This window comes from Podarcis muralis, chromosome 1, assembly GCF_964188315.1.
Source record: "Podarcis muralis chromosome 1, rPodMur119.hap1.1, whole genome shotgun sequence".
NCBI classification, from domain to species: domain Eukaryota; kingdom Metazoa; phylum Chordata; class Lepidosauria; order Squamata; family Lacertidae; genus Podarcis; species Podarcis muralis.
In genome coordinates, this window is record NC_135655.1 from 108,674,195 (window position 1) to 108,698,589 (window position 24,395).

Here is a 24,395-nt window from a genome sequence, read left to right on the forward strand (position 1 = left end):
GGACAGGAGGTGTGCAGGACTCCCTGGTCCTGAACGGGGTAACTGTGCCCCTGAAGGACCAGGTGAGCAGCCTGGGAGTCATTTTGGACTTGCAGTTGTCAATGGAGGCGCAGGTCAATTCTGTGTCCAGGGCAGCTGTTTACCAGCTTCATCTGGTACAGACGCTGAGACCCTATCTGCCTGCAGACAGAGTGGTGCATGCTCTGGTTATCTCCTGCTTGGATTACTGCAATGCACTCTATGTGGGGCTACCTTTGAAGGTGACCCGGAAACTACAACTAATCCAGAATGCGGCAGCTAGACTGGTGACTGGGTGCGGCCGCTGAGACCACATAACACCGGTCTTGAAAGACGTACATTGGTTCCCAGTACGTTTCCAAGCACAATTCAAAGTGTTGGTGCTAACCTTTAAGCCCTAAACGGCCTTGGTCCAGTATACCTGAAGGAGCATCTCCACCCCCATTGTTCTGCCTGGACACTGAGGTCCAGCGCCGAGGGCCTTCTGGCGGTTCCCTCACTGTGAGAAGCCAAGTTACAGGGAACCAAGCAGAGGGCCTTCTCAGTAGTGGCGCCCGCCCTGTGGAACGCCCTCCCACCAGATGTCAAAGAGAACAACAACTATCAGACTTTTAGAAGACATCTGGAGGCAGCCCTGTTTAGGGAAGCTTTTAATGTTTGACGGACTACTGTATTTTAATATTTTGTTGGAAGCCGCCCAGAGTGGCTGGGGAAACAGAGCCAGATGGGCGGGGTATAAATAATAAATTGTTGTTATTGTTGTTGTTGTTAGGATGGCCAGAGCAAGCTTGGCAGCCTCAAATGGCTTGCAAGGACATTTCTCAAGTGTGGCTCTCAGTCAGCTCAGCTATTGGAAGTTGTTTAACAACTGCCATGGCCTTGACCTGTGCCTTTTCCCAGCCACTCCCTGGGATCAAGGCAGCTCCTCAGAAATATATGCCAGGGTTGCTGCCAACATCCTTTTTTGGACGATGCAAGTCAAGAGCTCAGGGGCAGAGTAATGGGAAAGAAGGAAGGAACTAGCAAGAGAATAGGAGTGATGGGGAAGAGGGAAAAGTAGCTGGGAGAAAACAGTGCTCAGGAGAACATTCACTGCCCTAGGAAAGTATTGGCTATCCAATGACTGAAGACGGGGGAACTTTGTAATGGCATTTGTGTGGGTAATGAATCGAATCTTCTCCATGTAAAACAAGCTGACAATGACTGTTCATGACATTTTAAGACAACAGAGACACAAAATGAATCTGCATTATGATAAAAATTATTAGCTTTATTCTTTTGGCTTGTTAGTAATGTAGTTTGATAGTTATTTATGCTAAAATAGTCTTCTACATGCAGTTCATCAATATAGATTACTAGTCAATAGCAAAAGTAAAAGAGTAAGTTTCGCTTTTTCCCTCTGTAAGAAACCAACAAAACAAAACAAAAAATGTCCTGATAACGATTTGATTCTAGTATTACTGTTTTGTTCTTGTGGAAGGAGGAGATGAAATTACAGACTGTGGGCCCCATGCAGGACAGTTCAAATACAGCACGGATAAAAACCGAGTTATCTATGAAGAAATACTGCAGCAGATGGAGTAGTTGATAAATTATAAGATCAAAATGTCTGATCAAAGCAATGTCAGGAGGAAAAAACCAATCATTTACTCTTTTTGTCGGCTACAAAGATCAGGCGATTCAGAGGCAAGTGAACATGGTCCCCTTGTAATGTGAAATTATTTCATCTACAACTTTGTTCAGTTTTTCTCCTTACATGACCCACTGAAGAAGAGGTAACAAGGGGACTGGTAAGGAAGAAGTCAAACTTGTTTGCACCTGTTAAATGTTGTACTGTGGTGATATAAAACAAATGCTCTAATAAATACATACATAAATAAATAAATTAGAAAGTGATTATTGCAGTCACAAATCCTATTATAACTGCAAACTGGCAACATAAAGCAAGGTGACTTTGAGAATATAAAAACGTTATATAAATGTATATTCTTAAACCAATTAAGGCTGCCATCCACACTTAGACAGGAGCATGTCCAGCTGAAAACAAAAGGGACTTGCTTCTGAGTAGACATGTAAAGTATTGCAATTGTTTACAGCACATCTTTATAGAAACGATTTTGCATCACATGACGGTCATTAAAAAGGGCACTTTTAAGCGGCATCAGGTTGTCGCTAACTTAAAACAAAACTCTTGTCTCTGCAATGGATTGATTTCTGCCACTGATGCATGATTTCCTATGCTAGGACACAGGAAAGAGTACCAGAATACAATCTTCTTCTGAAAGCCCTGTGCAAGGCTGTATGTATTCTATACCAGCTCTAGATGCTGCACAAAATCAAACCTAAATTCTGTAGCCAGTATATACTGCAGAACTTCATTGCCTTTGCACATGTCAACCACACTTCAAAGAACGGTATTTTAGAAGGATTTGGGATTTTTCTTTTTGCAAAAGACTGGAGAAGCAGTAGGCACAGAGGGAAAGAGGCAGGGAATGGCAAAGCATGACAACTTATATATCTGGGCCTCCAGATATTGTCAAACTGCCATCAGCCTCAGCCAGGAGAGCCAAGAGTCAGGGATGATGGGAGTTGCTGTCGATTGACATCTGGAGGGTCACAGGTTCCCCAGCTCCTGGTTTATATTACCTGTAAGGAATACAGGTAAGGCTGCCACCTGATTAAAGAAATATTCAGTCAACTGTAAATTTTATTAGTGAAGTAATGAAGTGATCACATTTGCGTGTGACTAAAGCAATAGGCCCAAAGCAAAACGCATACATTTGCTTTTAGAAGAGGCTTGCAAGGTATGTGGTTTGTAAGAGAGGCATTCCCTTCTGTGTGACAGTGAATGGGGAAAGCTTCTTCTAAGGCGGTGCTTGCCATCTGCAGTTTGGGAGATTATTTGTAAATTACAGTAAAATAAAGTAAATTTGCCAACTGATTAACTGCAGGCACTTGTTGATGAAAATGTTTTAAAGCAAAAAAGCAAAAGATGTGGTATGTTGGCCCATAAGAAAACAAACAAACAAACTCCACAGTATGGCAATGCCTTTATTGGGCCAACCAAAATATCACAGTAAGGAAGCTCTCCAGAACTCTTCATTGGGTAGGAGCGGGGGAAGAGAAAATCTGACTTGCTGTTAAAGCTATAAAGTCTGCATTGTTGTGGACCCTGGGAAGAGGTAGCAAACTTCATAGATAAGGCTCTCCAAGGTGCCATGCAGGTTGCAAGTTACACCCAGGGATGCTGGGATGAAGAAACACAGTCAGATTCGCCATTTCTTTTTCTTTTGGAAAATATGCAAACAGCTGTTCTCTAGATCTGTCGATCAGTTAAGCTAACAGGTTCATATTATAGACCCGGGGGTGCAGGGAATAAGCATCACCTAAGAGACAGCCAAATAAGGCACTGAAGCTCCACTCTCTGGCCATATTAAATCCACAACAACCGTTGCCCCCCACAATCCAGTGGACTATTTGGTTTTCAACAAGAGAGAAGGGTGGGGAGAGAAGAAGGCGAGGTCCTCAGAACACCTGGCTTTGACCGCAGTATCAGAGAGGATGCTTCCACTGCAAACCCACACTTGCACAGAATACACACAGCCCTTGCTTTATTATCCAGCTGATAATGTCATAGAAAAGAACGTTAACAGCTGCTGGAAGATTGAAACTAAAAAGAAGGCTCACATTTCTTGCAGTAAATGCTACCTGTGTTAAGGCAATCATTCCTCTCTCTCTTTTTTTTCATAAACAAATGCTATTTTTCAAAAGCCCAAGGATTTATTCAAAAGGGCAAGCACTGATACACACAGTCAGTTTTGCACAGGAAAGAATATGGTTGTTTCAGGACAAAGCTAAGCAGCTACATATTTGAATATTCCCTCCAGCGCAGGGCACTACAGAACAATGGAGGCCAGATTTTGTCTTGGCTTGTGGCTCCCCCTGGCTACAATTTCATATCCTGGAGGGATTTAACATTTGGTTAGGATTCTTGGCTACGTTTGTCCGAAGCATAGCAATATAAGGCAGGTATAAAATTACCAACTGGTCCAGTTTAGTGGATGAATTGTGGAATGTACTGGTTAAAATGCAATATTTCATGATAAAAGAGGGGAGAGGAAGGGGAGGGGAAATCCACCCAACTACCCTAAAGTGTGTAGCAAAATTTTTAGCTGCACTAATGCAGCTAAAATAGCTGAAGTGATGCAACCCTGAAACCTGATGTTAGGCTGCTCTTTTTGGTTATTTGCAATTTTTTCCCCTCTATGCATGAGCTATAGAGCAGGGCATGGCTACATGCAAATCTCTTATCTGTACGTGAGAGAGAATCAGGGTAAACTAACTTACCAAATAAGCCCCAGAGGGCTAGCCATGCTAGTCTATTGCAGGAAACACACGTAAGATTCTTGTGATGCCAAAAAAATTAATAAAAATGAAATGAAACACTTTGTAAATCAGTTAGTCTTTTAATGGTGCCATTATTAAACTTCATTTTTGTTTTTGCCAAATCAATTTTGTAAGTTAAATCAATGTAAGTTAAAGAATATATTTTTTTTTAAAAAATCTAACCAAAACGACTACTGGACAAATATAAGCTACATGGACTGTGTAGATATTAAGTGCAGTTTTGAAAGCAAGCTTCCACCTATATTTTGTCATGGTCAATCATGTTATGCATGCATGTGCCTAGTTTCTGAGATAGAACCTAGGCATGTGCATACCTAGGAAGAGCATATTCCATGCCATATTTTAGAATATGCATAGCCCTATTCAGGCATTCAAACTGAGGCTTAAACATGTAAAAAAGGGAGTGTGGCAGCTCCACACCCATCACTCTCCAGGTGTTCAGGGGTAATGGTTTGCACCAAGTAAGCCTCCTCTCCTTCTGCAGGCTCACACACATTTCAGAACCTTGAAAAATCAGGGTCCAAAAATGTACATGAATCTCCACCAGCATAGGAGGCTCCCCCACCGCAGACAGTTGCCTTTAAACATGTGGAGGCCAATGGGGACAAAGCTAGCACACTCATTAAACACCCCCCCCCTCCTCACATGTTAAATCCTTGTGATAAAGGCCTGAATAGGATGTATATGCATTCTGGGTTGATTCTGCCAATGGCATCCTTCTATCCTTAGGGGGGAGAAGTGTGGAAATTTCATATTCTGATTTACCATGTGGCTTTACCATATTTCACAGCAATTCCTGGAACCATTCTTCATCTGAAGAAGGAAAATATCACCTCAGCATTCCCTCTCTAGGATAAATGTGCATGCATGTGCGCACACACAAACCAAAATTACATCAGAATACAGTGGTACCTCGGGTTAAGTACTTAATTCGTTCCGGAGGTCTGTTCTTAACCTGAAGCACCACTCTAGCTAATGGGGCCTCCCGCTGCTGCCGTGCCACCAGAGCACGATTTCTGTTCTTATCCTAAGCAAAGTTCTTAACCTGAAGCACTATTTCTGGGTTAGCAGAGTCTGTAACCTGAAGCGTATGTAACCTGAAGTGTATGTAACCCGAGGTACCACTGTAGTAGAGCTGGAGGAAGGGGAACTGGCCCAACTAGCCTACCCCAGCCAATGGTCAGCGATGCCGAGAGCCATAGTTCAACAGCATCTCGAGTGCACCAAGTTGGCAAAGTCTAGGCCAAAACCATGAGAATCTCTCAGAAGCAGCCATTGAAGTTTTCGGAGTTGACCAAACTAAACAATTTTGGAAAGGGGAAGCAAGAGAGGGATCCTTAGAACTACCAGGTGAAAACAGTGCCTGCTGGCTTTCGATATTTCTATCTCACCTCTTTAAGGGCACTGAGCAGGTTTCAGGCAGTTTAAATAAGCCAATGGCCTTATCTGTGAGATGCACTGGTTCCTTTCAAAGCGGAGGAGCCTGGAGTCAGCAGCAGCCAGCAAAGCAGTTCAATAGGCAAAATTACTGGTTAATTCTGCAGAGCAATGGTGAATTCCTATCCTCAGCTGTAAGGGCCAGGAAACAGCAAGCATCACAGCCAACACCATGGATGTGGACAGTTGCAGTCTAGCAGCCCCACCAAAATCAGAGAGCACATGCCTTTATGGTGTTGGCTGCAATGCCTCAAGTTTCCCCCTAGGGATTATGGGTGAGGGTTGCACCCCTGTAGCCGCTGCTGGCTCTCCCTGGAGGACCACTTCATAGGCCACTTCTGCCTGGAGCGGACCTTCCTTTGCAAAGATGTCTGTGCTTCCTCTCCAGCCTGCCAAGTGCTGGCTGATGCCATTCTCAGCCACTGCTTTCCACTTGGGCTTTTCTCCTGCCTTGCATCTCCTCCTCACTGCCCCTTCTGATTCCTTGTGTTGGGGACGCGAGCACCTGTCGGTTGTTCAGAGGAGTCGCTCTGAGCTTTTCTTTTCATGCTGGAATTTTGAATTGTTCACCCTCCCGTTTCTTTTCTCACAATGGAGCGCTCTGGAGTAGACTAAGGTAGGCCAGATCAGGATTTGAATTTATTTCATAGAATCACAAAATTGTAGAGCTGGACTGGACCCACTAGGATCATCTAGTTCAAGCTCCTGCACTGCAGGAATCTTTCCCCCAACGTGGGGCTCGATTTGATTAACAAATTTTTAGCAGTGGCCATTATTTGTTCTTGAGACAGAATTTGGGGACTGCATGGATTGTGTGTGGGGGGGTGGGGGTGTAACTTTTGACTAACCGTGTCCTTTTCTGCATATCTACAAAGGCAGTTTGATTTTGAAGCCCTATGCCATGTCTATGCAAGCACAGCCGATGCTTAACTTAATATCTAAACGGAACCTGCCATATACACAACAACATCCTTTTAACCACGTTGACACTTCTTCCTTTCTTCTGACTGTTCCGCCTACCCGACATGCCTCTTTAGAACGCCATCTCTTTGCAGCAGACCCAGGGTTTTCTGCTAAATGCTTGTATTGGACCACACCCACAATGTGTAAAAGTCCAAAATATCACATCCATATCCTAAGTTATAAAGGGTGGTGTGTTGGTGGGGGGGAGGAAATGCATGTAAACAAATATATGAGAGGGAGCACCTCGCTCCTTTGCTCAACATATAATTAAACAGCGATTTGTAAACAGAAAAATGGCGGCACCAAGAGAAATTTGTCAAACAGGACACATGTGGCGACTGGGATGCACACAGTGGATACAATTACTTCAGCAGTGGTGGGTATTTTTTTCTTATGATAGACACAATTATGGACGTGTCCTGACAGTTTGTAGCTATTTTGCACATCCATCTCCATCCGCGCCTCTTGGTTTGAAGCACAGCATTGTCCTCACAAGTCTGCTACCCTACTATTCAGCCAACAATAAGATGACGATTGCCTTATTTATGTTCAACGCTGGCCTTGGGTGCGCAAGTGTACTATGTTGGATAACTGTAGAAACAGGCAGTTTGGCATAAACTTCCAGCACAATCCCTATCAGTTATCAGTGGTAACTTCCTTATGCTGTAAACAAATTTGCTATAGACAGGATCACACGTCCACTTTCGTTTTTACTTTTTGCTCTCCTTGTCATCTTTGTCTTTTTCTTCTTTTTCTGACTTTTCTTGTTCGTATTTGTCTGGCTTTGTCACGCTGTCATATGACGGTGGTGACGTGGTGGAGCAGCTCCTCTTCCTCGTTTCCAGGGGCAAGTTCAAACTCAACTTATCAGCGTCCATTTTGTTTTTGCCTTTGTCATATATGAATGAAGGTTTACGCACTGGGTTTGAGGCACGGTACCGCCTGTAGGCTCGCTGGATGACTTTAGCGGACTCCAGCTCCAGTTTCCGCCTCAGAGTAGTTGTAATGGGTTCGTAGGAGACTTTGGAAGGGTTGGCAGCCATAAACCGATCTTCCATTTGAACACGGAGAGCGTCCATTTCATCACTTTCGCCCAAGACACGTTTCGTGAAAGCAAACAAGATGTCAAGGCAGTGAATTCTGTCGCCGCTGACGATGGGAAGATCCATTGCAATAAGCTGGAGGTGGTTTGGCTTTGGTATTAAAAGAGGCGGCTCCAGAGAAGCTGCAAAATCAAAGAGTTTGCAGTACTCTATGAATTGGGTTGCATCCGGATCAAACTTTTCCCAAACCTCATAGAACATCTCAAAATCATCTTCGCCTAAAGGCTCAGCGCTTTCTTCTGTGGCAACGCTGAAGTTCTCCAGAATGACAGCAATGTACATGTTGACTACAACCAGAAATGAGATGATAATGTAGCTGACAAAGAAGAAAATCCCAACGGAAGGATTGCCACAGTCTCCTTTGGTTGTGCTTCCTGGGTGGACTTTTTCAGGGTCACAGTCTGGTGGCCCACTGTTGAGAATGGGAGCCAGCAAGCGATCCCAGCCCCCAGAGGTGGTGATTTGGAAGAGGCAGATCATGCTGTTGGCAAATGTTTCAAAGTTGAACATGTCATCAACCCCAACTTCCTTTTTCACATAGGCAAACTGGGACATTCCAAATATAGCGTAGATGAACATGACCAGGAAAAGGAGAAGACCGATGTTGAACAAGGCAGGGAGAGACATCATCAAGGCAAAAAGCAGAGTGCGGATCCCTTTAGCACCCTTGATGAGACGCAGGATGCGGCCTATCCTGGCAAGTCGGATCACTCGGAACAAAGTGGGCGACACAAAGTATTTTTCAATGAGTTTGGACAGGAAAAGACCTGTTTTAAAAAATAGGGCAAACCATTTTATAACATTACATATTAATGTAATACACAATCACATCATTTTCAATCAGGGGCTGCAGTGTGAGGTGGAAATGGCAAATCACTACCCCCATGTTTTGTTTTTTACCTGGAATTGCCTCTAGTTCACATATTGTGGTTATTTTCTGACTCAACTATCTTGTGAAAGGTCAAGGAGAGAATGCTAGGCTAGGCTGACATTGGGATGTCTATAGCTCCTGACGTCACTGAGATCATTAATTTTCTCTGTGTATACTATGGGATGGATTCAAAAATTCTATCCTGCTCACAGGATGTCCATGCTAGATGAAGGGGGTATAGGTAATTTTGCTGAAATTGTCCCCTGTGGCCACTGAACATTTGCTCTGGAAGGGTGAGGGAACCTTCAGACCTGTAAGGCAGGGCAACTGAAGGGGAACAGACAAACATGGTCCCCTATTTCTGCCAGTAGGAGCTCAAAGTCCCCTCCACAAACAGAGGAAGGAAGGCCTTGTAAGCCACCTTGGAAGGTTTTATATCCTGAAAAGTAGGATATAAATAATAGTGACTTATGAAATAATACTCCTTTTTGAAAGCTGCCTAACCTGGTGGTTATCACTGCACCTTACAGGAACAAAGTTAATTGTTATCTGTATGAAGAAGTGTTTTTATTTTGCCCATTCTGACCCTGCTGCCAATCAATTTCATTGGGTGCCCCTGAAGTATCATGAGAGGAGTTGACATAGGTTTTTCTTCATACCATTTCTGAATCCCCTGCATCTACAAAGTCTCAAGTACTTATAAAAGACCTCTATGTCATTTCTGATGCAGTACAATGTTAAAACAATTCGCCATGCATGCTGCAATGTAGACTTTGTAGTCTCAAGTGGAGAAAAAGGGAATTAAGTGGGTACCAGCAGCGTTTACAACAGTTTATGACAAATCTCCAAAATTCTTTCTTTAGCTGACCCTTTTCTTAACTTATATCCATCCTTTCAGCCCCAAATATTTCTTACCTATAATAGAGATAATGACGACCACAAAATCAAATATATTCCAACCAATAGTGAAATAATAATAGCGGAGTGCAATCAATTTCAGGAGAAACTCCCCAGTGAAAAGGATGATGAAAATCACATTGATCCAGTACAAAGTGTCTTCCACAGAGGGGTCCTGGTTATCTGTTTCTACCATCATGGTGATCATGTTGAGACAGATGAGAACCATGATCCCGATGTCAAAGGCTTGTTTGGTTACGAAATCAAAAACAAAGCCTTGGAATTTATTCTGCAGAAACAAGACAGAAGTAAGACAGAAAAAGGGTGTGATGTCATTTCATGGGCAAGGGAAAGCTGTTTTCCTCAACGAACTTGCTTTTTAAACTTCAATGAAAGCTTTTGTCTGATTAATGCAATTTTTGTTTTTTAAAAAAGATACAAGACATTCTTACTGCTGGCCTGGGTATGGGTTTCTGCGGTTTCTTGGACCCCAGCTTTTTCATTGCATTGTAATATTTCTTCTGTTCTTCTGTCAGAAAAATGTCTTGTCCTCCTAAGTAAAGGAATTAAAGAAAGCCACTGGTTACAACCATAACTTTAGACTCATGAATACACACTTGGTCACTGTACTCCATGCATTGATAACCTTGAGGCTGGATTACTGCAATGTGCTCTATGTGGGGCTGCCCCGGAAGCTCCAGCAGGTAAAAACTACAGAAGCTAAACTGCTGATGGGAGCAGACGCCAGGCAGCCTGTGACACAGCGGCTAAAACATCTGCACTGACTGCCCATGTGCTCATGGGCCAGCTTCAAGTTCCAAGGTTCTTGCATTAATACACAAAACCCTGAACAACTTGGGTCCGGGATACCTTAAGGACCCTGAGCCCTAATATCCCAGCTTCATCACTGAGAGAATCTGCAGGACTGCTGCCTCTTGTTTCCATCTTACAGAGTCCCAACTGGCTTCAAACAGAAGCCAGGAATTTAGTATCGCTGACCACATGCTGTGGAACACTCTTTCATCAGAGATATGGCAGGCCCCTTCTCTTTTGACTTTCATGCATTTCTTGAAGACTTTTTTATGTTGGTAGGCCTTTGCTGGTCACTTTAATGATTATTTGACTTTTTAAAATAGTCAAATTAGCTGGTCACTTTAATGATTATTTGACTTTTTAAAATAGTGCTTTATGTTTAATTGTTGTACACCACTCTGATATTTTATGACATATTTTTAATACATATATAAATGGGTAAACCCCATTTATTTCAAGTAGATGTGCAAGCGCATGACTTCTTCATGGGTATATTTTAACCACAAAACTTTGGGCAGGATTCACCTAACAAGCCCTGTGTGGAAACTCTGTGTAAGGACTTCTGCTTGCACTATGGGGTTTCCGCCCCTCTCCCTGTGCCCCTCAGATTGGCTCTGGGGTGCCTAAGAACTCCCAGAACGGACTATGGGAGGAAAGGGGGATGCATCATTCTGTCTCAAAAGCTGATATGCTCATGTAGATGGAACATTGGCATTTAATTCCATCCATAAAGATTAACCCTACCAACTGCCCAGTTTACCAGTGTAGGCATTATTTTGCATTCCTGTAGGGTTTGTTTTAAAGAGGAAAATGAAAATATTTGATGCGGATCATTATTTGATGAATACCCTTTGTTCCCTAAGTGATGGAATATCCTCGAAAGAAGCCGTTTATTGGCCTCGGTTAACTCCTTCTTGAATTGAATTACTTCTGGTACTTGCTTAGTGGTGGTTTTTGGTACATACGCTTTACGTTTCAATTTAATTTATTTTCATCTTCCATAGGTCACTGCAAATTGTATTAGAGGATACTGACAGCTTGCATACAGTGCAGAATGTTGATTTAATTGCACTGCTGTTGTATCAGTTGACCTCCAGCAGAAGGAATAGTAATTCTATCAACAGTTTGGATTGGATCAAAAGATTCCCTCTTCCTGAGATGGAAGCAGCTTCCTTAGAAGGAAAGAGTTTCTGTCAGAGAAAAACTCGTTCCACTGAAATTCCTTCTATTCAAGAAATGGAATCCCTGATGCTCCCAAAGAAAATATAGTGGTGGTTTATGGGAGGGAAGGACTGAATGGAGAACAACAAGATCCATAAAAAATCATACATATCCGTAACTAACTAATCAACTTCAGAGCCATGATGCTTGGAGTTCCTATCCCTTCTCCCCATACATACCAGAATGTGAAGCTCTTTGCCCAATTGGGGGCAAAGGGCTTGAGTAAGTTGTGGCACCTCAGCTCCAGGTATTCCTGGATGAGGAAAATTATCTACAGCCAAGTCAGTCAAGCTTCAGGTATGGTTATGAAACGGAGACTGCCTTGGTCACCTGGATGGATGATCTATGTAGGACAATAGGGAGTGTGTTCCTGTTGGTTCTGCTGGTCCTCTCTATGACTTTTGATACCACCAGTCACGCTATCCTTCTAGACCTTATGGTGGGAATAGAAGACACAGTTTTACAGTGATTCTGGACCTTCTTGCAGGGGCAGTTTCAGAAGGAGGTGCTAGGGGACTCCTGTTTGATACCTTGTCCTTTGGTCTATGGTGTCTCTCAGGGTTCCATCTTCTTCCCCAAGCTATATCTACACAAAACCACAGCGAGAGGATGTCTGGGTTTTGAGATCACCAATATGCTGATGACACCCAACTCTATCTCTCTTTTTCCTTCCAAATTCAAGTAACCTGGTCAAGTTCTAAAGCAGTGTTTGTTGTTGCTAATGGAAAAGGTGAGGTGCACTCAGGCACTCCATTTGCCTTATGGCTTACGCTCGTTTATCAATTTGTAAGAGATGCTGGAAAAGGGCAAATGTCTCATTGCAAACTTGCCAATCAGGTTTTATGCTGTAACAAAAAGTTCAGCTGACCATTCAGAAAACTAAATATTGGTGTAAATTAAGTAACACACCAGCCGTACTGTATAAGCACCTCCAAATGCTATGGCAGTAAGAAAACATAGTGCTGGTTTTTGAATGGTACACAACTATGACATTTTGACTGCAGTGGTACCTCAGGTTAAGTACTTAATTCGTTCCAGAGGTCTGTTCTTAACCTGGAACTATTCTTAACCTGAAGCACCACTTTAGCTAATGGGGCCTCCTGATGCCGCTGCACTGCCAGAGGACGATTTCTGTTCTCATCCTGAAGCAAAGTTCTTAACCCAAGGTACTATTTCTGGGTTAGCGGAGTCTGTAACCTGAAGCGTCTGTAACCTGAAGCGTATGTAACCCGAGGTACCACTGTATTTTCTGTGAAACACAGCTCATTGTGTGAAGTAGAAATGAATAATCTGGACACTTATCTTCTTTTTTTGCTGGTTGAAATTATCAATGATGACACCAATGAAAAGATTCAAGGTGAAGAATGAACCAAAAATGATGAAGATGACGAAGTAAAGATACATGTACAGGTTGGCCTCATATCTCGGCTGTTTATCCAACTATAATGCAAGGAAACATAAGAATAGATCAGTACCCAATGGGCTGCATAGATTGTCTTCTAAAAACATGTAGGTGCTTGCTTAAACACCAATACCAAGGAAATAAGAATAAGCATATAGATGTCTGTAGAAAATACATTTTTTAAATAAATAATGTTTATTAATTTTCCAACATACATTTATAATATCCAACCTAAATTTATCACATATTTTCTCTTTTGGACTTCCTTCAGCCTCTCTAACAATCATCCATTATTCAATTTTTTAGTTACACATTTCCTAATTTTTATATTGCATTTTATATACCTTCACCCTCTTATTTTTCTTCAACACAATATTCCTCAAACAGCCTGTAGAAAATACATAAGGCCAGTTCACAAAACTAGAGCATATTTAAACAAAACCCAATGTTCCCTTATAGATAATGAAAAATGTTCTACAGAATGGCCTTGGTCTTGCAATTGCTTCCTGAGAACCACAGTTGGGATTAGTTTATTCACATGTTTTGTTGGCAATTTAAACTAGGGATACATTTGTTTCTAAGAGTTAATGGTACAGTAGGACTTGAATCCCTGACATCTCCAGGTAGGGCTGGAAAAGACCCCAGTCTGAAATATTGGAGGGTTGCTTCCAATACTGATCCAGATGAACTAATGGTCTTATGGTACTTTGCAGCCTCTTATGTTCCTAGGTTTGGGCCTCTAGTGCATGAGTGCTTGCTCTCACTCTCCCTTAGCTGTCACTAAGGAGAGGCAGGGGGAGAGAGAATGGAAACAAGGACTTAAGTGAGGGAGAAAATAAAAGGGAAAGTAAGGTCAAACAGGAGGCAGAGCTGCTCAAATCACTTTCCTAACCAAGTCGGAAACAGACTTAAGGTAAAGGGTTAATTTGTCAGTGGGCTGGCAGTTAATGAGAGTGGGGTGGGAACTAACACTGTAAACGTAGTAAGAAAGACATAAGACTAGCTTGGGATGAAAATGGCCACAATTTTATTGACAGCAGATGTAAGCTGGATTTGGCATAGGCATTGAGTCTGTGTCCCATAACAGCAAACCTGATTGCTGTCTGATATCACCATCAGGCTTAATCCTGGTGAAAGGATTTATGCAGATCTAATGGAGAAATCCCACTAGGGTGCCATTTAGGGATGTCCTATGGCATGTTGGCCCCCATCTGAGATTTTGGACAGAACCCAAACCTTGGACCCCTTTAGTAGGGTACCCTGAATTGTTCCCAGATTTGGGGCTAACCAAGGCAAAAAACAGACTTAAGAGTAAAAGGTTAACTTCATGCTCTTTGGTCCTTAGGAAAGCAATTTCCACTTCCAGAATATTCTCCTACTTGCCAAGTACCAAATCTTAGACAAGATGCCCAATTTTGGGGGGGATGATGTTTTTAAAAACAAATTGGAAAGACAAGACTATTCTCGTTGTTAAGAGAATAAATATGATAGTAAGCCCGGACACTGAGGTCCAGCTCCGAGGGCCTTCTGGCGGTTCCCTCACTGCGAGAGGCCAAGTTACAGGGAACTAGGCAGAGGGCCTTCTTGGTAGTGGCGCCCGCCCTGTGGAATGCCCTCCCATCAGATGTCAAAGCGATAAACAACTACCTGACATTTAGAAGACATCTGAAGGCAGCCCTGTTCAGGGAAGTTTTTAATATGTGACATTTTAGTGTATTTTTCATCGTTGTTGGAAGCCGCCCAGAGTGGCTGGGGAAACCCAGCCAGATGAACGGGGTACAAATAATAAATTATTATTATTATTATTATTATTATTATTATTATTATTATTATGCGCTTTAAAACACACATACACTTATAATCAGCATTTGAGAAAGAAAAAGAGAGATACGCCATCATGTACTTACACCTGTGGAATCCACAGCAGCAAACATTATCTCCATCCATCCTTTAAAGGTGGCCTATAAAGAGGCAATAAGTTAAAAGCTATCCACGATCTAAATTCTAATAGCTGAGAATATTGTGCAAATTTTCCAAAGCAGAGCTTAAAACTCTTGCATATACAGGTGACCATTTTAGCACACATGCACAGCTGTAGGAGGAAACTGGGAAAGATTGCCTCCCCCTCCCTTCATAGCAGGCGTCCTTCTATGAGCGCAAGGACACCAATGGGATTCCACCCGACAAAACTGGCATCCAACCTACTGCCAATGGAAGTTATTACCGGTATCTAATGGGGGGATTACTTACAACCTGAAGTAGAGAAAGGTATCCGGCTCCCACATTATCATAGTTTACTTTAACATTTGTCCATCTGGATACATTTGGCATACTTTCACAAACTGATTTATTCGCAACTATTTCATGTGAAATCATCTTCTGATCTGTATTATTCATGCAAAAGTAGAATGTGCCAGCAAACATATTGACGCCCATGATGCTGAAAATTAGCCAGAATATAAGGCAAACGAGAAGCACGTTCATGATGGAGGGTATGGCTCCTACCAGAGCATTCACAACCACCTAGACAAAACGACAAAAGAAGTGAACAGAAGTTATTGAAACGACTGCAAAAGATTTGATGTTGGGAAAAAGTATTTAGGTAGCTTCTGATGCTGGTGTTAGATTTTATCAGATACTTAATAGTAAACTCCAATTAAATCCCAGTCAACTGGCTAATCAACTGATCAGTTTGATTAACATAAATCTGCATTTAAATAAAAACCACAGTTTTGGGGGAAAGTTTCTAAACCATTAGCAAGCCATTACCATCATGGCTGTTAAGAGAAGAAGAGGAGGAGTTTGGATTTGATATCCCGCTTTATCGCTACCCGAAGGAGTCTCAAAGCGGCTAACATTCTCCTTTCCCTTCCTCCCCCACAACAAACACTCTGTGAGGTGAGTGAGGCTGAGAGACTTCAGAAGTGTGACTAGCCCAAGGTCACCCAGCAGCTGCATGTGGAGGAGCAGGGAATCGAACCCGATTCACCAGATTACGAGTCCACCGCTCTTAACCACTACACCACACCGGCTCTCATGGGGCCATGTCTGCCACTGTCCTGGGGGCTCTTAGCAACTCCAGCGAAAGCAGTGGGCTCCTGCCTTATGCCTTATTATGTTTAACCCTACCCAGTGATAAGGTCTTATGCCTTAGTCTAGTTAGTTAGGATGATGTGGTCTTATTGCACAAATCATGTTTTAATGTGCTTTGTGCAGGCTAGTTCTGTGCATTATGCTCAGAAGCAGGCTACCTATGTGCATTTCATGCTTTATTCTTGCATTACATGTATAAAACTTGCAGTCTTTATCCAAAGCATGTTTATTGCCACTGAATCCACCAAGAACAGCTCCCCTTGGCAAACCCCTCCCCACACCTCTTTCCCCCAAGGCATAATCCCTTTTCTAAGACAGAATGAGTCATCTTCTGGCTCTGTGATGATGCACACTTACGTCACAGAAGACCATGTCTTTCTAAGATGATATTGTCACTTTGCATTTAAAAATATTTTTAAAAGGAAGATTGTTGTTGCTGCCCTAATAATTATTTAAGTCTAATAGAAAAGGTAATGTGAATATTGCGTATTTAAATAACTCTCTAAATAAATATATTCCTCTAGAAAAAATGAGGAAGGGAAAGTGGGATCCTATTATGTGCTTAATAATATATTAGAGAACAAATGAGAACAGAAGGCTGTGAATATAACAGGAGAGCTAATCTCTTACACGCGGAGATATCAGCTTATTGCAGAGTGGGTGGGAAGGGATGATATTCATTTGGGTTATAACCAAAAGAAGGAGATTGGGTAAGAGGCTATTGTCTGGGACACCAGTATTGGAGGGTGGGGGGCAGCTAGAATCCAAGTGCAGAAAAGCTCCTGTTGAATTTGACTGAAGATATGTATGTGCTTGTTATCAGGCCTACTCAGTGGTGGTGAAGGCACCGAAGAAGAAGAAGAAGAAGAAGAAGAAGAAGAAGAAGAAGAAGAAGAAGAGTAGTTTGGATTTGCTGTCCCACTTTATCACTACCCAAAGGAGTCTCAAAGTGGCTAACATTCTCCTTTCCCTTTTGGGTGGGACTGGTTTTCAGTTAGGGTTTTGGTACTGAGACGACCCCACTCATTCACAAAGCCTACTGGGGGAATTTCCTCTCTCAGTCTAAGCTACTTGGCAGGGCTGCTGGGAGGATAAACAGAAGGGAAACCCATGTGTGCAGTCCTGAGGTCCTTGGAAAAGGATGGGATAAAAGTGAATCACAGTAACAACAATTTTCCGTGTGGATGCCACACACAAAAAAAGTAATGCACGCCTTGGATGTAATGTTTACTATAATTAATTAAATGTCTATACCACAAAGTGGCTCACAACACATCCCACTGACTCCTTTTGGGGCATTATGGTTATTCTCAACCCCCCATCCCTGGTTGAAAGCAATTTTCCTGCTAGCAACTGCAAACTAAAACAGCACCGATACCCTTACATTAAGAAACAGAGATACCGCTTGCAGTTTCTGACCACGAGTCCCTCAATTGTTATGTAATGTTGTCTTGCTCACCCTCATTCCTTCAAATCGCGATAATGCTCTCAGAGGTCTCAAGGCTCTCAGTGTCCGAAGCGATTTAATGGGACCAAGTTCGGAAAAGTTCAAGGCATTGGCTATTAGACTCACTATAGAAACCTATTCAGAAATGACAACAGTTACAGAATTATTGAAAAAGTATAAATTATATCTTTTTAACAACAAAAACAACAGATAGAATTCAAATATCAGCTCGGTTGCAAACTTAAACCAGAAGGGGAACCTGCATTACGCCAAGTAAACAGAGATGAATGTTCCTTCCTTCCTCCCCAGGAACAGCTCGCCTGGTGGGATGGAGTCACAACAATAGCCTGCCAACAGCGGCAACACCACCACATACTAAGAGGGGGACAGATGAGGTGGTTACAAGGTTAGGGCTGTGTAGATGAACTGGAAAACCCATCACATTGCCATCACTAGCTTGCCCACACAACCCTGTGCTGTCTCCTTGTCCCCTCCTTTCCCATTAAGTGGCAGCAAAATTGCTGATGGGAGGCTGTTGTTGCAGCCACTGCTGGGCAAACTATTTCTGTTCCTACCTACCTACCTACCTACCTACCTACCTACCTGTATATCCTGCCTTTTTTCCCCAGGGTGGAACTTAGGGCAGTGAAATGGGTTTCCCAGGTTATCTTTGATGAGACCTAGGTCTGCTTAGTAAGGTTCCTGCCTTTAGATATGGTGCCCTCAGATATGGTGCCTTTCAAAGTTCACTCCATATGGGTCTTGCACCATCACAGGACAGTGTTCCAGCAAATGATGCACCTAAAGTCCGAATTATCTTACTGTTATTCACCTCCCTGAATTACCCACCTATACTGTAAATGACAAACAATTCAGTAATGGGTACAGAATGAGCCCAGCTACTAACCACAAGACCAATACACCAATGTGCATCCAGGCATGTTGGAGGCCAGGTTCCTGACTATGCCAGTAGCCAAACGTAGCACAGAATCAAGCTTACGTGAGATATAGAAGGAGAAGATTACAGTATGAACACATCAAGTCACATGGCACAGCACTACAACGCTGCCACATCCCCACATCTAGGCAGTCATGAGTACACAAGAACACATCGGATGAGAAATTGATAACTATGGGTATCACTGCAGAAAGGGCGCTGAGCACAAACAGAGGGCAAAGTGTTGCAGCCCAGTTCACGAGAGACCTGAACAAATCCTTATATCTACTGAACACACCTGAATAAAAAGCAAGGGACTTCTATTACCAGTTCCTTCCCATAGCTACTATGTGTTAGGTCGCTGAAGCAAACACCCACTAGGTAAGATACCTAAACCGGTGAAGGTGACTGGGAGTACAAGAATGCATCATGCTCTGACTGCGATGCGTAACTGAGCCAAAATAGCCCACTTTAAATATTATGATGCATTATGATGAAAGCATGGCTCACCAACAATTCAATGTACAAAGCTGCTAGGCAAAGGAAGTACTTACATCAACTATCAGGAAATCGAGCCAGCACCAGGCATTTGTGAAATAGGCTTGAAACCCATAAGCTACCCACTTCAGAAGCATTTCCAGAATGAAGATGTATGTGAAGATCTTATCTGCATATTCAAGTACGATCTTGATAGTCTTGCGCTGTTCTATATATATATCTTCAAAAGCCTATGAAGGAAAACGCTACTACAAATAAGGTCATATTGGCTGGGGGGGTGGGGCGTGGAGAGACAAAATGTCACTCATTCTGCTGTGCCTGATATTTTTAAAGGCTATGCTTTATATTTATGTACATCTCAATTACATTTTGGACACTTGTGACTTGCTATTCCATTGGAACATTTTCTAACATTTGCTTGAAATGCAGAATCTACACATTATCAAAACACGTACCTGAACCAAACTGTTTGACAAGTTATAAGACATCTAGATGCTACCAACGCTCTTAAAAAAACTATTTTAAAGAAGTTCCTGCTATTTTATTTAATTGATTTCAACATAGCCTCTCAAGAATAAAATTCATCCCAATACATCAAAATGCAACAAACAACATAAAAAATATCAAAATGCAATGCAATTCTGTTTCATTAAAACTAGCAATCCAATACCCAAAATACGGCATAATGCAGTATAATTCATGGGAAGGAATTAGGAGTTTATTCGAAAAAGGCTTGAAAACTAAAGCAGGAATGTGGAACCTATAGCCCTCCAGATGTTGTTGGACTTCCAGCTCTCATCAGTCCCACACAGGTTAGGAATGATGGGAGTTGTAGTCCATCTAGAGCAGTGGTTCTCAACCTGTGGGTCCCCAGATGTTGTTGGACCTTGCTAGCTAGGGCTGATGGGAGTTGTAGTTTAACAACATCTTGGGACCCACAGGTTGAGAAAGGCTGATCTAGAGGGACACATTCCCACAACTTGTTTTAAGTGAGAAGGTCAGGATTAGGAAAGGAAACTAAAATGGTAGCATGGTAATAGACAAACCCAACTGTGACTATAAGAGAATCTTAACGAATAGCTACTTGGATTTCAAAGGGAGAAATATATGTAAAAAAAGTCATATAACTAGAAGGGAATAGAAGACCACCCCAAAATAAATTCATTTGTGTACAAATTGGGACAAATTGTGTACAAATTAATATACTCCGTTCGACAACATAATGATCTATATTCCACTTACCAAAGCACCGCTGCTGAGAATGATCATGAAGACAATGAAGGTTTCAAACCAGTTGTGTTCCACTATCTTATAGCAGGTTTTGCGAAGGTTCCACCATAATTTGCCCTTTCCAGATTCTATGCTGACCTGACAGCATTTGAATCTCCGTACACAGCCTGGAATCAGAATATTTGGTGGATGAAATGATCAAAGTAAAATAAAATAAAGTAAAATATTTAGGCAAACTCCGGGATATGGATTGGGCCCTGAGCTGCCCTTCTGCAAATGGAAGGAAATCCTCATAGATCTTCACTTCTCCCTACAGCCTCACGTGCCACCTCCCACAGTTTTCCAAAAGGCACCCCAACTCTCTAGAAGCCACAAGGGTGTGACTCCCCCCACCCCACCGCCTTTCCATTCATAGTTCTGCTCATAGTTCTCTGTATCCAGCTTCACGAGTTTCTCATGTCCTGAAGCCATTGCTGTAAATGAACAATACTGAAATATGTAATCAAAGGTATGTTTATGGAAACAAAATGTTTTGTGGCGCTGTAGAAACTAATGTATGAATCTGATGAAGGAGGCTATATAATCGACCACCAACACAGGTCTTTGAGGTGTTAAGACACAGACTATGAGTTTCTGCTCTTTTGTCTTTACAGTGGTACCTCGGATTAAGTACTTAATTCGTTCCGGAGGTCCGTTCTTAACCTGAAACTGTTCTTAACCTGGAGCACCACTTTAGCTAATGGGACCTCCTGCTGCTGCCGTGCGAATTCTGTTCTCATCCTGAAGCAAAGTTCTTAACCCAAGGTACTATTTCTGAGTTAGCGGAGTATGTAACCTGAAGCGTATGTAACCCAAGGTACCACTGTACTGTTGCCAGATTCATTTATCTAATTAAAAATTATACAACAGTATTTCTAAATACATTGTGCACAATGATGGTGATTATTAATGTAGCATCATCAATGTGTATGGCATTATGTATTTTATGTGTATTATGGAATAACAAACATAATAAGTTCAGTTTCTTGCTCTGAGTGAGAACCTGATTTCATATATGTGCAGAGATACATTGTCAGGGAGTTACATCTTCTTCCTCCTCTGTTGCATTTCCCCAGAACACCAATTATAGTCCTTTGTTCCTGAAAAATGTGATTCTCCTATTTCACCCTTGCAAATATGGCTGTTGTGGGGAATGTGTTTCCACATGTATAATGAGTACAGTGTTACAGTTAAGATGTAATCAGAAAAACACGATTTTCTGCTATATGAATGAACTAACACTCGAACTACTGCTAGAACTCTTTTATAATCAAGATTTGCTTCCGCTTTTAAGCAAACCTAAGTTTCTAGTGCAACAAAAGCAGGGAACTGTGGTTTGCTTTAACTCCAGGCAGCAGGGGAAAGTCAGCATCAAACTATGGCTTCAGATTGACTTTTTTCTAACCAGACTTAATACAAACCACAGTTTCTGAGTTCCAGCATAATGGGAATCATGTTTTGTTTAAGAGCAAAAGCAAAAGCTTCTGGCCTCCTTGAAGACGTGAGAGATGTGGGAAGGAGGAGCCTGCAAGCCTGAGGCTCTCCATGGTTCATTCTCATAGTGGAAGACTATGGTTTGTGGCCTTATTGGATCACTCATAATGTCCAGTGTCATGTTCCCCTCACACTATTGTTACTACTACCTCTGAAAGTCAGTCTAAATTTGCATCTATACATATAAAATGGCGTATGCAATTTTATTTATTTTTTGCTAATTTGTCATCAGAGATCTGTACCTAGCAACACTCCGGCTTAATACCTCTTTTTAAGGAAACCTTTGGTACTGTTTCTACTTTCTGTTTTCTCAGACAAAGAAACAGAGTACCCCCAGGACTCTCTACCATTCTGCTTAATGACAGGACAACAATGGATCAATGGAAAGGCTCTTCCTATGGAGTCTGGAAGCAGGAAACAATTTGCTAACTGCATCCTGAAGAGTAGGAAATCCTCTGGGACAAAGTCAGCAAACTTATTCTAGACTCCAATTTCAAAGCGATGGAATTTTTTTCCCCAACTGACAATCTGGAGCAGTGGATAGACTTGATGCCCTTCCTCAAGGAACAGGCCAACATATTGATTCTCAACTCCAAAGGGAGAAACGTCACTGTAACAGATTGATAGTCCGCCATTAATCTGATATGTTTCACCACAAATGCTCATTTAAAGAAATGACTTAAAAGAGAGAAAAAATCCTCCTGACAATATATGGATCGGATAGCTGTTAGCCAATTTTATGATTTATGGAAAGCCCAGAACAATTGTGCAGGATTGGGGAAGAGGTGAAGTTTCAATCCTGCAGGAAAAATTGTTGCCCTGATGGAACCTTAGCTGTAGCGCTATGCTGAATACAACCCAGATACATATTGCTGGTGCCAGACATTCTGCCCATACCTACATTTGTTTGCTAAACTGACTCACACAATGTAAATTTAAAACAGCTTCATTACTCTAAGTAGCAACTGCATTTAAAATAGCATTTCCTCAAGGAAAAATCCCAGAGGGAGTAGCTATGTTAAGTCTGTTGTAGCAAAAGAAATAGAGAGATCTGTGGCACCAATAAGACCAACACATTTATTTTGTCATATGCTTCCATAGGCCACAACCCACTTTGTGATAAGCATAAAGTCATAAGCCTCAGTTGGCTGAACATCTCCCCCCTGCTTCCTCGCATACACACAGGGTATAGGAATTCCAAAATACATATTTTTGTCCTGCGTGCAATCCCCACTGTTAGGTTTGCTGCCCTTGATACCTTCTGTAAAGCAAGCCTTTGGTTGTGATGGGTCTTCTGCTGCATCTTCCGCTTCCTCCTCTCCCAGGGGAGCAACATCAATTGTGCTGCCTTCAGTGGTGCTGGAAATACTTAATTTCTGTAAGTAAGATCACACAATGCATTTTTTAAAAAAGCAGTATGCATTGTATTCTGAGCTGAGGTTAATGTGACTGGGCATGCATGGGAGTATGTTCACACATCTCAAATCAGATTTCCAGAAAAGCAAAGCTGTGTTCACAAAAGCCTGCTTCAGATTACTGGACCTTTACATGCCAGCCCATCTGTATGTCCACTCCACCTCCCAGCTTCCAGTGTTGAGTGGGAAGCCCTGAAGGGTCTTCATAAGTTTAAATTAATCTTCCGAGAAGCCTCCCTGTGACTGGGAACCCTGATAATACAGGACTTCCAATAGGAGAGGCTTCCAAATGCACACAACCAAATGAACTTAGACATGACCCCTGTTCCCTTCAGACTTTCCCGATCAGCATGGGAAGTCAGGGATGCAGCCACTGTTTGGGGGCAGTGCAGGTGGGGACAGACTCTGCAACCACCGGGTGGAAATTGCAACACCTGAATAGGGTTCAAGTGCCTTAGAACATCTAAACATACCCATATGCAGCTTTGCATTGTTAGTTACCAAAGGAAATTTCAAATGCTTTTTGGGCAATGATAGTAAGAATATCCTTCCCCCCCCAAAAAAAAAATCTGGTGTCAATCTGCATAATTTATCAATAAATGTATAGAGGGTGCAATTTTTTCCTGCTGCTCTTAAAATTGTTCTTTTCAAAAAAGAACAATTTTGTCATAGTAGTTCTGACTTAACTGACATTAGTTGATCAGCAGAAAAAACACACACTGCTAAACAGCTTTATCTATCAATATTATTTATAATGCTAAATTCAAGCTTGCACCACAGACAGGAACCCCCCCCCCCAAAAAAAAAGTTGAAATCAGCAGCTCTCAATTTGGATGTGAGTGATTGATTCCCCGCCACCCCCACAAAGATCTAGGGGTTGCTCTATGCTAGCAGAAAGCACTTCTGCAAGGCATGGCAACCAATTTTTGGCTATCTTCCCTATCCATTCCCTCTTTCCCTGAAAAACAGCTCCTGGTGGGCATGGGACCTTCCAGAACAATATTGGATATGGTACAATAAACTGGGGTTCACCAGACAACAGATAATCACAGGATACCATTTCACCCCCAAACAAACTACTTTTCTTAAAAAAAAAGGAAATGTCAACAA

At 42.1% G+C, this 24,395-nt stretch overlaps 1 protein-coding gene across 1 annotated transcript in view; it reads right to left on the minus strand.

The window, feature by feature from the left end:
- Positions 1–1,267: 1,267 nt before the first annotated feature.
- The window catches only part of LOC114605946 (sodium channel protein type 2 subunit alpha-like), a 98,606-nt gene continuing 75,478 nt past the window's right edge, over positions 1,268–24,395 (minus strand). Inside the window, exons 18-27 of the mRNA XM_077936934.1 lie at positions 23,129–23,246; positions 20,350–20,504; positions 19,164–19,337; positions 17,685–17,807; positions 15,383–15,655; positions 15,040–15,093; positions 13,029–13,170; positions 10,149–10,249; positions 9,715–9,985; positions 1,268–8,695 (exon numbers count right to left, since the gene is read on the minus strand). Coding sequence (XP_077793060.1) covers positions 7,536–8,695; positions 9,715–9,985; positions 10,149–10,249; positions 13,029–13,170; positions 15,040–15,093; positions 15,383–15,655; positions 17,685–17,807; positions 19,164–19,337; positions 20,350–20,504; positions 23,129–23,246 — 2,571 coding nt within the window. The 3' untranslated portion in view covers positions 1,268–7,535. The remainder of the gene's footprint in view (positions 8,696–9,714; positions 9,986–10,148; positions 10,250–13,028; positions 13,171–15,039; positions 15,094–15,382; positions 15,656–17,684; positions 17,808–19,163; positions 19,338–20,349; positions 20,505–23,128; positions 23,247–24,395) is intronic.